The sequence below is a fragment of the Aethalodelphis obliquidens genome, unplaced genomic scaffold (assembly GCF_003676395.1).
Source record: "Aethalodelphis obliquidens isolate GAN/ISIS:26980383/991018 unplaced genomic scaffold, ASM367639v1 scaffold100, whole genome shotgun sequence".
Taxonomy (NCBI): domain Eukaryota; kingdom Metazoa; phylum Chordata; class Mammalia; order Artiodactyla; family Delphinidae; genus Aethalodelphis; species Aethalodelphis obliquidens.
In genome coordinates this window covers 3,492,886-3,507,050 of record NW_020838044.1, presented here as the reverse complement: position 1 = coordinate 3,507,050, position 14,165 = coordinate 3,492,886, and the positions used below count along the sequence as shown (strand labels likewise).

Sequence of the window (14,165 nt, the reverse complement as noted above, 5' to 3'; positions counted from 1 at the left end):
TAGTCTGAGGCAAAACTTCCATTTAATCATCCTTCTGTCCTACAATCCCCAATGGATCCCACAAGCAGATGGCTTAAATCCAGTTACAGCAAGAGCAGCTGGTGTCAAAGACCAGGCCTGTCTGACAAGCCTCCTCGTAGGTACATCCATCCACACAGTTGTAGAAGGTGCACTTGCTGGTGGGGCTGGGATAGAGACCGTTGGACTTTCCGACACAGAATCCACTCTCGCCAGTGCTGCCACTCCCGGGAGCCACAGTGTTGGTGGGGGAGCCCATGGTAGAGGTGGGCACTCTGCAACCTGAGAGAGTAAGAAAAGGGCCCCATAGGTTCTGGGGTGGACTACTTTCCCAGCATGAGTGTTGTGTCTGTAGTGTCACTGGGGGTTCCTCATCTTATCTGAACCAGTGGTTAAATGCTCTGGGCCTGAATCAGTGATACCCAAGTTCACAGCCCAGCTCTGCTATGAGCTATGTGACCACAAACAAGTCACTAACTTCTCTGAGCCTCAGTTTCCTCCCTTAAATGATGGAATACTAGTACTATCTCTTAGAATTATTACATAAAGCATTTTCCCATGTGTATGCTGTATAAAATAGTAAGTGCTACAGAATAATTAGCTTTGTTTTTATTTTATTTTTAAGAGGAAAGTAATGTTTATTTATCACCTAAATGCTTGTCCAAATACTATGTTCCATAACCCCCCAAAATCCGACAAAGTGGAAGAATTTTAAAGATTATTTTATTCATGTCAGCTAAGGTGAGAACTGAGATTCAAAACTAGTTCTACCTTGAGTTCAGAGCCTGTGTTATGCCTACTACACTGTTGTCTTTCTTTTTTAAACCACTTTATTAGGTATGATTGACATACAAAGTGTTTACATACAACTTGATGGGTTTGGAGATAAGTACACATTGCGATTATCACAATCAATGTCGTAAACATACCCATCACCTCCAGAAGTCTCCTCCTGTCCTCTTTATTTATTATTATTATTTGTGGTAAGAACACAAGATCTACCCTTCCAACAAATTTTTAAGTATACAATATAGTATTCTTAACTACAGGCACTATGTTGTACAGTAGATCTCTAGGATTCATCCATATTGTAAAACTGAAACTTGCACCCTTTGACTAATACCTCCCTGTTTCTCCCTCCCTAGTTTTTATGTTTAAGTAGACTACACCTGTCTCCAAGAGCACCTGTGAGGATAACTTGAAATCTGAAAGAACCAGGAGAATTGACGTGGTCCAGCAGTCAGCACTGGCTGTCCACATGTCTTCCTGGCCCCTTCTGCTTTCTGCACTTGCCCAGGCCTTTGGGTCCGGGGCAAAGCTGTGTGCTGAGACTAATCGTAATTCTGCTCCTCACTTCAGGGAATGGGCCAGCTGGACCCCTTCAGGGTTCTCCTTCTCTCTTCCCTCTCCTCACCACCTAACTTTGCCATCCCTCCCTTGCCTTGTCTTCTCTGCTCCACAAAGTTCCTAAAGGCTGGAGCTGGGCAGACAGGAAAAGGAACAAGGCATTTGTGGTCCTCTCTCTACCCAGGCTCCGGAATGTTCTCTAGGAGCTCCTTGAACAGCTCTACAACGAAAGCCCTCGGGAACAGGGATGGGCCTTTCTCTCTCACTCAGGGGCTGTCCCTTAGCAGCCACCTCAGTCTCTCTTTCTGGGTCCCAAATGCCAGTTCCCTGTGGACATGCTAGGACAGGTAGAAGATCTGAAGGAGGCTTTCTTTGAGGCCAGACTGGGAGGAGCTCTGGATAGTCTTTTCTTCCTCCTTAATGTCTAGTTTGTTACCTTGTGGCTGGTAGGTGGTGCTTCACTACTTACTGGGAGTGGAGACGCTGAGTGCAGACTTGAGGGCATGCATGAAAGGGTATTTGCCTTGTCCACAGAAAGTGCCCGTGAAGTCATCCAAGCCAATGTTCCAGACCATGGACCCCCAACTAGTTCTTCAGCAGCCACTCACCCTGTGGGAGAGAATCGGGGGCACTGTGGGATGTCCTTGCACAAGTGCAGGGAGTGACTCCAGCAGGATGACGGGGAAGGCCATGATCCAGTCATGGAGAGGAGGGAATGGGAGAGTGGCTTTCCCACAGAGACTCTGAGGGAGTCATGGACATATTTGTAGACAAGGAGAGATCTTAGGACTACCAAGTCAGGGAGAATGAGTCTCTCCCCTGCTCTCTGTTATCACCAACCACCTTCTGAGAAGGCTTGTCCGAGTTGGAGCTTGGGTGGTTGTGATGTCAAAAGAGATACAGGGCCCTTCACCTGGCAAGTGTCTGGGCAGAGAGACAGGGCTCCTGATGGGGAGGTACAGGGTGAAGGGCTTTGGGGCTGGTAAATAGTAACCACCCAGATATGAGCATGTAAAGGCCAGTGGGCAGAAGCCTAATGGCTCCAAGGATCTCTTGCCTCCCGATGTGGGTTCCTCCTGTATGAAGTTACTGTATGCAGGAGAGGAGAAAAGGAGAGGAAGAAACTGATCTACACCATGGCCCTCGGGGTGGAAGAGTGCCTAATTCAGGAAGCATGAATCAGAGCGCTGGATCAGGAGCAGAGCAGAGCAGGGAAAGGGGCCAAAAGGGAGTCTCCAGGAGTGGGCATGGGGGCCGAGGACGGGAAGGCACAGGAGCTGAGGGAAGGGAGGAACCAGCTGCAACTGCCCGGAAGCAGAGGGGTTGTTCCAACCGCCGAGCTCTGCAGCTGGGCCACCAGCCCCCTTGAGACCTCAGGGCCACCCTGGGTCTTGCCTTACCTCTCTTAGGTGTTTTCTTATAATTCAAATGCACTTGGAGGGCAGGTTCCCTACCTCTCCCAACTGTGCAGAAGGAAGGGTGTGGAGGGCCTTACCTTGAGGGTGAAGCTCTTGGAATTGGCATATCCAATCCACTGATTCCCCTTGTAGGCATAGGGCACCTTCTGGGGAGCGTTCCACACCTCGGTGGCTCCTTTCAAGAAGGAGCAGACCTGGGGCAGGAGGACAAATCACGGCTCAGATGCACCTGCCTGTGTTTGGCTCACATCTCCCTCCTCCCTCTCTTTATTTTCTGGAATACACTCCTCTCCCCACCTCTCTTTGCTGGAAATAAGAGCTCATGGTTCCAGTTTCACCCCAGCTCCCCTGCTTTCCCTCTTGTGGGTGGCACAGTGGAAAGGGCACAGGCTGGAAAGACAAGACCTAAATCCCAGTCCTGGGTCTGCCAATACCCATCTGTGAGACAAGGGACAGGGCAGCTTCTTTGTGCCTTGTGGCCCAGTTTCCCTTTGAAACGAGTTTTCCTGTTTCTCTTATTTGAAAGAATTTTTGCCAAAAAGAGCCAAGAGCCAACAAGGGGGTGAGAACACATAATGTTTAGGGTCTGAGATTCTGGTGCTGGACAACTTTAGTTTGAATCTTAGCTCTGCCACTTACAAGTTCTGTGACCCTGAGCAGGTTTCTTGATCCCTCTGTGCCTCTGTGTCTTCTTGTGTAAGAGGATAAAATCAGCACCTCACTGTTGTGAGGGTTAAATAGGATGATATATAAAAATCACTGAGAACAGAGCCTGGCTATACATTTGGACCCAGTAAATGTTAACCACTACTAGCATGAAAGATGCACATTTACTCTAAAAGGTTAAAATTTGAGATGTTCTATCAATAGTTCATTCTACCCTTCCCTCCCTACCCCATACACTCAGAGCTGGCAACAATGGGGTATCCTGTATTAGAAATCAGAGTATAAATTCCTTCTCTTTGGAAGTATCTATGATCCTTTAGAACAGAAAGTGAATCTCTCTGCTCCTCTGGCCCTCTGGGACATTACCTTAAAGTAGGCAAGACTCCCAGCCTCCTGAGTGTAGGACCTGGCAGTCCCAGGGCCAGAGGTGGGAGCATCCAGGCCATGGCTGGCAGGGTTAGTGAGAGTGAAGGTACTGGCATAAGCCCCAAAGCCCACCATCAGCTCCTCAGCAGGGGCACCTTGATTCTTCCAGTAGTTCATTGCATAATCCTAGAGGCAAGGTAAGGAACATATTACTGTACTAAAAAGCAGCTGAGGATGTGCCCAGAGGCCTGTGGAATAGCCAACGTTTTCTACCCAATTTACTGGCTACTTCAGACATAGCCTGCAGTCCTCACCCTTCCACAGCCCAACCTACCCTTCCTTCTGGAACTGGGTGTTAGAGGCAGCGTCAGTCAAGAGGTATAGTACTTAGGTAGCAGGGCCCAGTGTCAACTGGGAACAAAATGTTTCACTATCCTCCTTCCCCTCATACGGGACTTGGCATTTGGGATGGGACTGGAGTTCAGCTATGCATCCTCTTGTTTTCCCAACTTGTGGAATATAGCAGCTCAGAATTGTTTGAGCATGGGGTATGCTCCTGGGAGACTTTCCCATGCCAATTTTTATATCTCTGGTTGCATTCTACACTGAAATCACATCTAGCCAACTTACACACCTACTAATCATTAAGATTTATTATTACAGCTGCCTATGCCATACAAGTTAAGAAGATAAATCTTATGGGATGGGGAGAAAGTGGAAGGGAGGTGAGGAAGATTAGGGGCAAGATAGATCATGAAATGTGCTCCTAGCATCAATGACAATGATAGTTAAATTATTTTTTCAATGTTTGGGATTATCCCAAGCCACTATTCTGCTTCCTTTGGTGTGAAAGATGAATGGGTACAATTAATCATCGGAAAAAGGAAGCAGGCAACATGAACTGGGTTAAGAAAGATCACCATCTTTATCTTGTCCATCAAGCTTCCTCAGCCTCCCTTTTGGTCCTTGGCCAGGGATCCCATGACATGCTTTGAAAATATCCATCAGAATTAGCTGTCCCAAATCCTTACTCACCACACTGAAGTATTTGTAGTCTCCCTTGTCATTGGGTCCTGCAAGCAGGGGGCTGTCCTCTCCTGTGAAGCCATCCCAGGAGCCCCTGAGGTCATAGGTCATCACATTGATGAGGTCCATGTACCTTGGGCTGTTGAGGGTAGGATACAAGAGAAGAAAAATGATCCAGAGGAAATCATAGTCTCCATCCCACTCCCCCTAAAGCTCCTAGTCCCTACTGGATGTGTTGTTTGTAATTACATCATGAGGGAATATGCTTTATTGTTCTTTATTTCATTCTCTCTCACCTTTATTTGAAAAATTGATATATAGAAGGCATACAACCCATAATCAATATCTGGCTGCACTCAGACCTTCAGGTCTTGTAGAAGTTTGAAACTCAACTAACCTTTTCTAAATAGCCTTTTATCATTGAGAATTTTGTCTGGCTTCCCACGTCTCTCTCTCAGGCTTTGGGGTCATCTTATTCTTTTGGGACAGAGCCCTCTCTCTCCAAGGTACCTGAGCATTGGCTAATCTATGGGGCAGGTCTCAGAGTTACTTAGCTCTGAACTTGGGCTCCTGGGCTTGGGGTTTACTTACTTTGATATCTCGGGGATCTGGTAGGCAGTTTCAATGGTACCTTTGCCAGCTGACACAGCAGCAGAAATCAACAACCTAGGCTTGTTGCTCTGGGTGGCTTCATGCTCAAAAGCCTCATACATTTCCTGTGAAACAGAGGACACTGGACTCAGGCTGCAAGGACCGATGAACATTTGACAAGGTCATGATTCTTACAAAGAAAGCTGAACAGCGTTCAGCTTAGAGTCCTTTGCTTCAAAAACTGTTGTTGGGGGGCTTCCCTGGTGGCGCAGTGGTTGAGAATCTGCCTGCCAATGCAGGGGACACGGGTTTGAGCCCTGATCTGGGAGGATACCACATGCCGCGGAGCAACTGGGCCTGTGAGCCACAACTACTGAGCCTGCGCGTCTGGAGCCTGTGCTCCGCCACAAGAGAGGCCGCGACAGTGAGAGGCCCGTGCACCGCAATGAAGAGTGGCCCCCACTTGCCACAACTAGAGAAAGCCCTCACACAGAAATGAAGACCCAACACAGCCAAAAATAAAAATAAATAAAAAAACAAAACAAACAAAAAGAACTGTTGTTGGTCTCTGGGAACAACAATGCGTTGTCTCCCCAAAACTTGTACTGAGGGAAATTTGGTGACCCTCTAAGAGTCACAAATAATGTCCAGAGCAGAAAAATAAAAAAAGAAAGCTAATATATGGACCAAAAAAAATGGCTCTTAGCTCTACAGACTATATATGATTAAATCTAACAATTGGAAAAATCAATCATGGAAGAAGAGGAAATAAGAGTACTGACACAATCATTGGTGCTCAATCAAGCTGCCCAGGGGAGAGGACACTCTGGCCCAACAACTTTATGTCTGGCCCTGGTGGCAGGAGTACCTTTTCGCTGGAAGCATCTGGTTCTACTTACCAGAGTGAGGGGCCATTGAACATCTCAGTCTGTAACTAGCTCACCTTGCCCTACATGCTGCCCCCCAAGGAAGGACCTGTTTGGGGACTATTTGACTTCCCATAGCTGTGCTTAGAACATGAATGTTTCAGACTCCTTGGCAGATTTCTTACTGTAAATAAATTAACTTTCATGCTCCCTTACAGTAGTCTCTATAACTTGGCCCTACAAGTTTTCCCTGCAAGAAAAATCTGATCTTACACTATAGAAATCAGGATTTGAGCCAGAAGAACTGAGATTCACACCCTCAGGTGTATTTAGCCTCTCTCAGAACCCCTCATCATATAGTGGTCTTCTCCCCAGTCCATTGTGGACCAGATCCTATGTTCTTTGGACACAGGGAATGTGAGTCATCTTCAACAGGACAGTGAAGAGCTGCTTGGTGTCAGCTGGGTTGCCACAGTTGCCAGGGTACTCCCAATCAATGTCCAGCCCATGGAAGTTGTACTTCCTCAGAAACCATACGGCTGAGTGGATGAAGGTCTGGTGGTTCTCAGCAGTGGCCACAATGTTGGAGAATCTGGAGTCAGCAAGTCATTATGATCTTAGTGGCAGTGATGGGCTTCAACGTGGACTCTCTCAAGGGCAGGATTCTATTATGCGGCACTTGGGGCTGGGGTAGGGGTGGGGTGGGGGGACACAGGAGGAAACAATAGTGGCCTAAGCTCCTGGGTCCTCTGTCTTGTCACTTAGCCTCCTATTTGTCCAGATGCATATTCAGTTATTCAGACATTCATTTGACATTTGGTAGTGCTGGGATATAGTGGTGAATGCAATAGAGTTTCTGCCCTGGAGGAGCTCCTATAAAGGAAGGTATAGATAAGTAGATAGGCAGGTGGTAAGAGCTGTGATAAAGGAAGGACAGACTTCAAAGAGAGCTCTGACCAGAAGGTTATAGGATATCTAAATTTATACCTGAAGCCAGAGGCCACCCACTTCAGAGAATTCAGAGCCCTCGGAGTTTGGAAGAGACTGAGTGATCTGGGAGCGATTCCTCTGTGAATGCAAAGTCTTACCCTTGGGTTCCAAAGTTCCAGCCCCAACAGATAGCAGGGTTTTCAGTCCCCTGTTGCTGGAGATAGAAAGATCCCAATGTAAATAAAATTCCACAGGCAAGGAGATGTCATCTGCTGGTCAGTCTCTCCACCCTCGTATCCCACACCTGAGCAGCGCCAGGCCTACCCCATTACCAGTCTCTGATCTCACACTGGGAGCAGAGCTCTCTGTAGGAGCAAAGTACTGTCTTACTCTGAGTACCTCCAGGACACAGTATAAATGCTCATTGAACAGGTTCCTGTTCCTGGCCTTGCCAGTGGGCTGGTGGATCCTGATTCAACAGGAAGCTTCAGGGGAAGACAAGGCAGGGCATCCTAGGGAGGATGGAAGAACCTAAAAGTAGTCCCTTAGCACAGATGGTAGAGGGGCTGGAGCTGCCAGGATACACTAGGCCAGAAAGCTGAAGGTCTGAGACTCTTAAAGGAAAGAACAAGGAATAGAGGCAGTAGAAGTGTCTACCATTTACTGAGTGCCTACCAAATGCCAGGTACTTTACATACATTGCTTCTGTCACCCTCACAATTCCAATAGGCAGGAAGTATTGATCTCACTTTGCCCTTTAAGTGATATTCAGAGAGCTTAAGCAATCTGTTCCAGATCACCCAGCTACTAAGGTTGGCAGAGCCAGGATTTAAACCTAACTCTTCTATTCCATGGTGTCTCCCAGCAGGCACCCAGGTCCTGTGAGCTTGATCTTAAAAACTACCCACTGGATTCCCAACTGGACCAAAGTGTCAATTAACCTCTCTGATAAACTGATCAGGCATTCCTGAGTTCCGCCACTTACTAGTTCTGTGGGCAAGGGAAAGCTTTTAACCTCTCTACAGTGCAGTTTCCTCAAGCTTAAAATATCTTTTAAACTTTAACATGCCTACTTCCTAGTGTTTGTTGTGGGGGTTACATAAATAATAAATGAAAAGCACCTAGCATAATGTCTGGCCCACCCAATTCATTGGTAGTCACTCAGTACATGTGCTAAGTGTTTAACTGGCACGAGAACCATCTCAGGTTAAATTGGCAGCTAGCCCATAGGTTGGTGTGGGTCTGTACTGCAACATGGCAACCTCCAGGGGACTGTATTCACAATGAATCCCTTGTGGATGGCTCCTCATGGGACACATAGCATTCAATGCGAAGGATCTGCTGAGAAAATAATCCAGACGAATGACAGCAACCTGCCTCTCCTAGGGAGAATGATGCCAATAGCTCTGCCAATGAGGCATGAGAGTGATTGCAAACAGGACTCAAAGACGAGGCATTCTGGTGTTGGTGTCTCTAAGGACTTCTGAAAGATCCATGTGAAAACCTCCAACCCAGCCCAGAGCCCAAGCCCAGAACTCACTAGTGCTTGAGGCCATTGATGCTTGCATAGAGGGTCTCATCATTCCACTCAATGGTTGTCATCTGGTTGTTGGTCATGCCAGTGAAAACAAAGATGATGTGTGTGCAGAGACAAGGGTCCACATTCTCGGGCATGTAGCGGGCAATCCCAGGACGGTACTCGCTCCAGTCGGTGAAGTAACAGACAATTTTGGTTGCTGTGCCTGGAATGGCAGGGAAATAAGAGGTGACCCCTGCCCTGACTAATATCCCTTGTCCCCAGGGCACCCTGGTACTCCCCATCTTCACATGGGGCACTTACCCAGCTGCAGCAAGAGGGCCAGCCCTAAAGAAGAAAAGAGATCTTGGTCAGAGGGTAGCAGGGTCATTCTTTCCCTGGCTGACCTGGGACAGCACTCGGCAGTAAATGGAGAAGGGGAGCTGGGGCCTGGTACCCCCTCTGCTCTATAAATCTTTTCCCAACATGGACCCCTGCATGATGATTTCAGGGAAAGTAGCTAATGTAGGCACTCGGTGAGCTACCTGGAAGCTCAGATGGTAGTGAGCAGTTCAGGAACCAGGAACACATGTTGTCATTCGTTCAACAAACTCATATTAAGTACTGAGTTCTGAAGACGAAAAGAAAAGCTAGACAAACTCCCTGCCCTCAGAGAACTCTGAGCCTGGTGGGGAAGTCAAACCTGTAAGCACAACCGAACCTCAGCTCAATGCAATGAGACAAGTGTTAAAATTGAGATATGCACAGGATATTATAGAAAACAAGTCAGGGAAGACTTCCCAAGAGAGGTGACATTGGGACTGGGCTCTCTGTTCTCCCTCTAGGCTCCTTTGGGATTTGTGCTTTCTTATCCCTATCACAGCATGTTTCACCCTGAAAGCACTAATTGTTTATTGGTCTGCCCACTAGAATATGAACTCCCTGAGGGCAGGGACTGTGCTTACACCGCTGAATCCCCACTACCCAGCCCAGTGCCTGGCACATAGTCAACTCTCTGTCCATATGTATTGAATAAACAGACCATAAAGATAAACCAAAGTGGTGGAGAAGGGCAGAGGAGGCACCAGAGGTGGAGAAGGGGAGGGCAGGCAGAGGGCCCCCTCCGGTAGCCATACCCTTCACACTAAGGACTAGAACTCACTTTTCCAGAACCAGTTTCACTCTACTTCTCAACTGAAATTATGCTCCTAAATTTTATTTCCGTCCAGTTGTACCCAGGATGCGCTGTGCTATCTGACTCAGTGACCATTCTCATTGGGCTCCTACCCACAGTTGCGGCGTCATCTCTAGGGATGAGTTAGCACTGGCGGAACTGCATTAGCTCTTTAAGGTCTTGTCTGCCTCTCTCCCTGGAACCCTCACACCTATCCCCAAAGTACACAATCAGAAAAACCTCTGCTTCATCCAGTTTTCTGCTAACTGTTCCTGTTAGTTGATTAATCCTTGGTCAAGTGTATGCACTGAGTTCCCGCTCTGTGGCTGGCAGTGAGGAGGCATCACAGAGCATCAGAACTAGAATGGCTAGCCCAGGAGTTGAGGAAGATGGTGGAAGAGTAAGACGCGGAGATCACCTTCCTCCCCACAGGTACATCAGAGCTAGAATGGCTAGCCCAAGTCTTCCATCACCCTACATGGGGAAACGGCCTTGTCCTGATTCACCAGAGTTATCCATTTTCTTTCCCATCTGATTAGCTTGGGTGATTAGCTGGCCCTTCCTTCCTCTTCCTCTCCCTCTCTTCCTTCCTTCCTTCCCCACTATGTTATGAACCCAAGGAATCTGCAAGAGAGAAAGGGGACAAGGAAGCCTTGGAGCATAGAGAGTGAGGGTGGAGGTAGAATAAATAGAGGAGAAAAAGCAGATACTCTGAAAGCTCACCTGGGCCACCTGGGACAGACGCACCGGCAAGAATCAGCCATTTCCCCTTTTTGATGGGAAGTGCTCATTGCGAGTTCCAGGGCTGAATGGGCACTCGACAGCTTTTTATAGGGAACACTGGAGGCCTTGCCACCCCGCACCTGGCTCCCTTCAGCAAGCAAGGCTCCCTTCCTCTGACCCAGGAATAAAGGGGTAGCAGGGGACACATGGCTCCCACTTAACCTCTGAACCTTATCTGTGTTTTCCTTCTTAGGTAATCAACCCCAAGACACAATGGAGACTCGGTAAGAACAGCCTTAAAAGGTTATTGACTGAAGGTACGTTTAGGAAAATGGTATATCTGGCACAGGTATAAGGCTGGTCTAGGGTTCAAAGTCATTACAGGTCCCAGTAGGCCCTACATGTCCAAAGAGACCATCTGGACTCTAGGGGATGAGTATGGACAAGGGAAGTGAGGCTGCCATTTGACCAGGATTTATCGCTGGCCAGACAAGGGTAGGCAGCCCTGCCCAGTCTCCAACTCCTTGATTCCATCGTAACAATAGATGTCAGGTAATGGCTACCAGTTTGTGAGGTTTCACCAAGTTTGCAGTGAGAAAGCATCACTTTTCAAACTTGCTTCCGTTTAACCGAAGGTGGCCCGGTTTTCAGAGGATGGAGGAAATTCACGGGGTGCAGACATTTATAGTTAGGCTTTGCTTCAGACGGGAGAAGCAGCAAGTCCTGGGACAAGGCCCCAGGCAGCCATAAAAATCAGAGCAAAGACAGGAGCAAAAATGTCCGTGGATCGAGGCACTGAGAATCACAATGTTTTAGGACCTGCCTCCCTCCCTCCACTCCACTCCCAGGCTAACTGCCCAGACAGAAGGGGATGCACCTACAGGAAGCCCACTATGAGGCCACATCACAGATGTCCAGACCTCGTCTCAGGGTCACTCAGCCCCAGAAGGCAATGAGAGGAGCAAAGGTGTGGTTTTTCCTCTGGCATTGACACCAGCCCCAGGACACCCACTGAGTCCGACTAAAATCCCAGTTGGGACGGGTGGCACTGCTGGCCGCACTCCAGGCAACACCTACCTGCTGCTTAGAGACCTACTAGGTGAGTGTTCAATGTCTTCTGAAAGATGCTGATCAGACCTTTGGGAACTTCTAATCCAGACCCATTTAAGGGCAATCTGGGTTCACAGAGAATACAGGAATGGCTCCTACAGATTTCAATATAAGTATGATGGGATCCTGGCAATCCCATGGCTGTTATCCTTCCCAGGCCTTTGACTCAGTTGGCCTCTAGTCATTGACTGCCAAGCCCTTGAGGCATTAACTAACTGGAATTGGCCCGGTCTTGAAAATAGTAATAACAGCTCACATTCATTCAGCCTGTGCAATGTGCGGGATGATTAAATCATTTAATCCTCAAATCAACCCTTTGAGGCAGATTATTGTCATCCCTTTTACAGACTGGGGAAACTGAGATTTAAGGGAAATTAATTAACTGTCTAAGGTCACACTGAGAATAAGTAGAGCTGAGACCCAAGCAGAGACAGCCTGCCTCTGGGACCTGGGTTCTCTTGCTCTACCATCCCTCACCCACACCACCCTATACAACGGCACATACGGCTCCTCTATGGCAGAGGACTCCTACCTAGCCTTAAAAAGTCTCCTGAAAGAAGTTGTCTGGGGTGGGGCGGAGGGGGGGGTGAGAGGTTGATCAGAGTTCCTCTCCAATCTCAGCTAAACAAAAGGCCCTAATCTCCTTAATCTACTCCTGGATATTTGCAAAGCAAAGGGTTCTCTCCTCACAGCAGGTGTGAGAAAGGAATCCATAGAGTTCAGGGCTTGGAGCCCAAGACATAGACCTTTGATGGACTCTTGGGCTCCATGCGAGGCCAAGGTAACTGTGTTGGACAGCTGTCCATGATAATCAAAGTAACAACAGACACAAATAATGTTTTTGATGTGTCACGTACTAGCCTAAATTCTTTGCAGATATTACCTTACTTACCCCTCATATCTCCAGCAGCAGGCACGCTTATTATCCCCATTTTACAGAGAAGAGTGGAGCACAGAGAAGGTAAGTAACTTGGCCAAAGTCACACGGTAAGTTAGTGACAAAGCCAGGATGTGAATCCACGCAGTCTGACTCCTGACTGTGCTCTTAATCATTTCACTCTTCTGCTTCTCAAGAACGCAACAACCTGAGGAAGCAAAGGACTGAGCCAGAATTAGAAAACCAGAGAGGTACCCCAAACAACATATACCTTATAGTAAGAAGATCTGAGCTCTGGGGCAGCATTTAGGGGGCCTTGGGCACAAAGTTCCCCCTAGTCTCCAGTAGCGTTTGCCACCCCTGTTTTTTCATATGTACATCTGATGTTTTCTCAACCATAAAGGAATAAATCCCCTAGTACTCCCACTCTCACTCACCTTCGGATCACGTAGCCACCTCTAAGCCCCTTCACCTGCAGAAATTCTGGTGCTGAGGCAGGAGATAGATGGGTTCCAGGCTAGGCATTTACAACTAGCCTCCTGTTTACATTTCTTGAGGAAGGAGGCATGTGGGCTCTAGACTAGACACTTACAACCAGCCTCCTGTTTGCCCTTCGAGATGGAAATAACAACAGGAACAGGGTAAATAGCTGGACTTTGCCTCCTGTGGACACTTTAAGATAACAGTTATGGCAGGGACAGAGAGGGCTGAACCCTGCTTGAGTAAAAGATCAAGAGGTCACATATTTCCCATCCTTGGGTCAAGGGAGATACTGTATATGCACAGAAAGTCTCCTTGTTGGTCAAACCGGAGGGGGCACCATCCCAGAATAGGTGCTGCCAAGGCCCCCCATAGGCCTCTGGGCTGGAATCCATCTTGGAAAAAGTAGTGCACACCTGTTGGGGAGGGTCCTAGGACAGGTCAGGTGTGGAAAAAGAAACCAGGTCTTTGGCCACAGGTAAACAAAGACCCGGAAGAACTGCCCGATATAAATGACTTAACCGCCTCTTTACTGCACTCATTAGGGAGGACGCCCACACCCTTTCTCTCCTGGTGTGTATCTTTGCCCTGCTTCTTTCTTAACTAAACAAACTGTTTCTCTGTGGGCTCTCCCATTCGTTGTACTGTGTCTCTAATAATAAACTTTGTACCTGGTTTTACAGTTTTTGCCTCCTTGAGAAATACATTTTTCAGTGGGAGCAAGGGCCAGGGGAATTTTGCTTCTAGCCTCTAGCCCCTGGTGGTCTAGGGGCTAGGATTCCTTGTTTTCATCCAGGTTACCCAGGTTCAATTCCTGGTCAGGGAACTAAGATCTCATTCACTGCTGTCTCTCTGAGATCAGTGCTGCTACCACTTAGATATATGATCTTACATTCCCTGAGCCCCAGTCAGCTCATCTGCAAATTGGGCTTAAATGCCTCCTTCATAAGCCATGATGATTAAATATGCAAATGAAAGTGTTGTTCAAAGTTTAGGATAAGGGACTTCCCTGGCGGTCCAGTAGTTAATACTCTGCGCTTCCACTGCAGGGGACACT

At 47.8% G+C, this 14,165-nt stretch overlaps 1 protein-coding gene across 1 annotated transcript; it reads right to left on the bottom strand.

Moving 5' to 3' along the window:
• Window positions 1-5,717, bottom strand: LOC113614609 (acidic mammalian chitinase-like). The gene is given in 7 exon segments (XM_027096258.1): window positions 1-300; window positions 1,835-1,953; window positions 1,955-1,974; window positions 2,861-2,977; window positions 3,816-4,001; window positions 4,851-4,980; window positions 5,433-5,717. Coding segments are annotated over 7 exon segments (972 nt in total). The 5' UTR covers window positions 5,606-5,717; the 3' UTR covers window positions 1-73.
• Window positions 5,718-14,165: the final 8,448 nt, after the last annotated feature.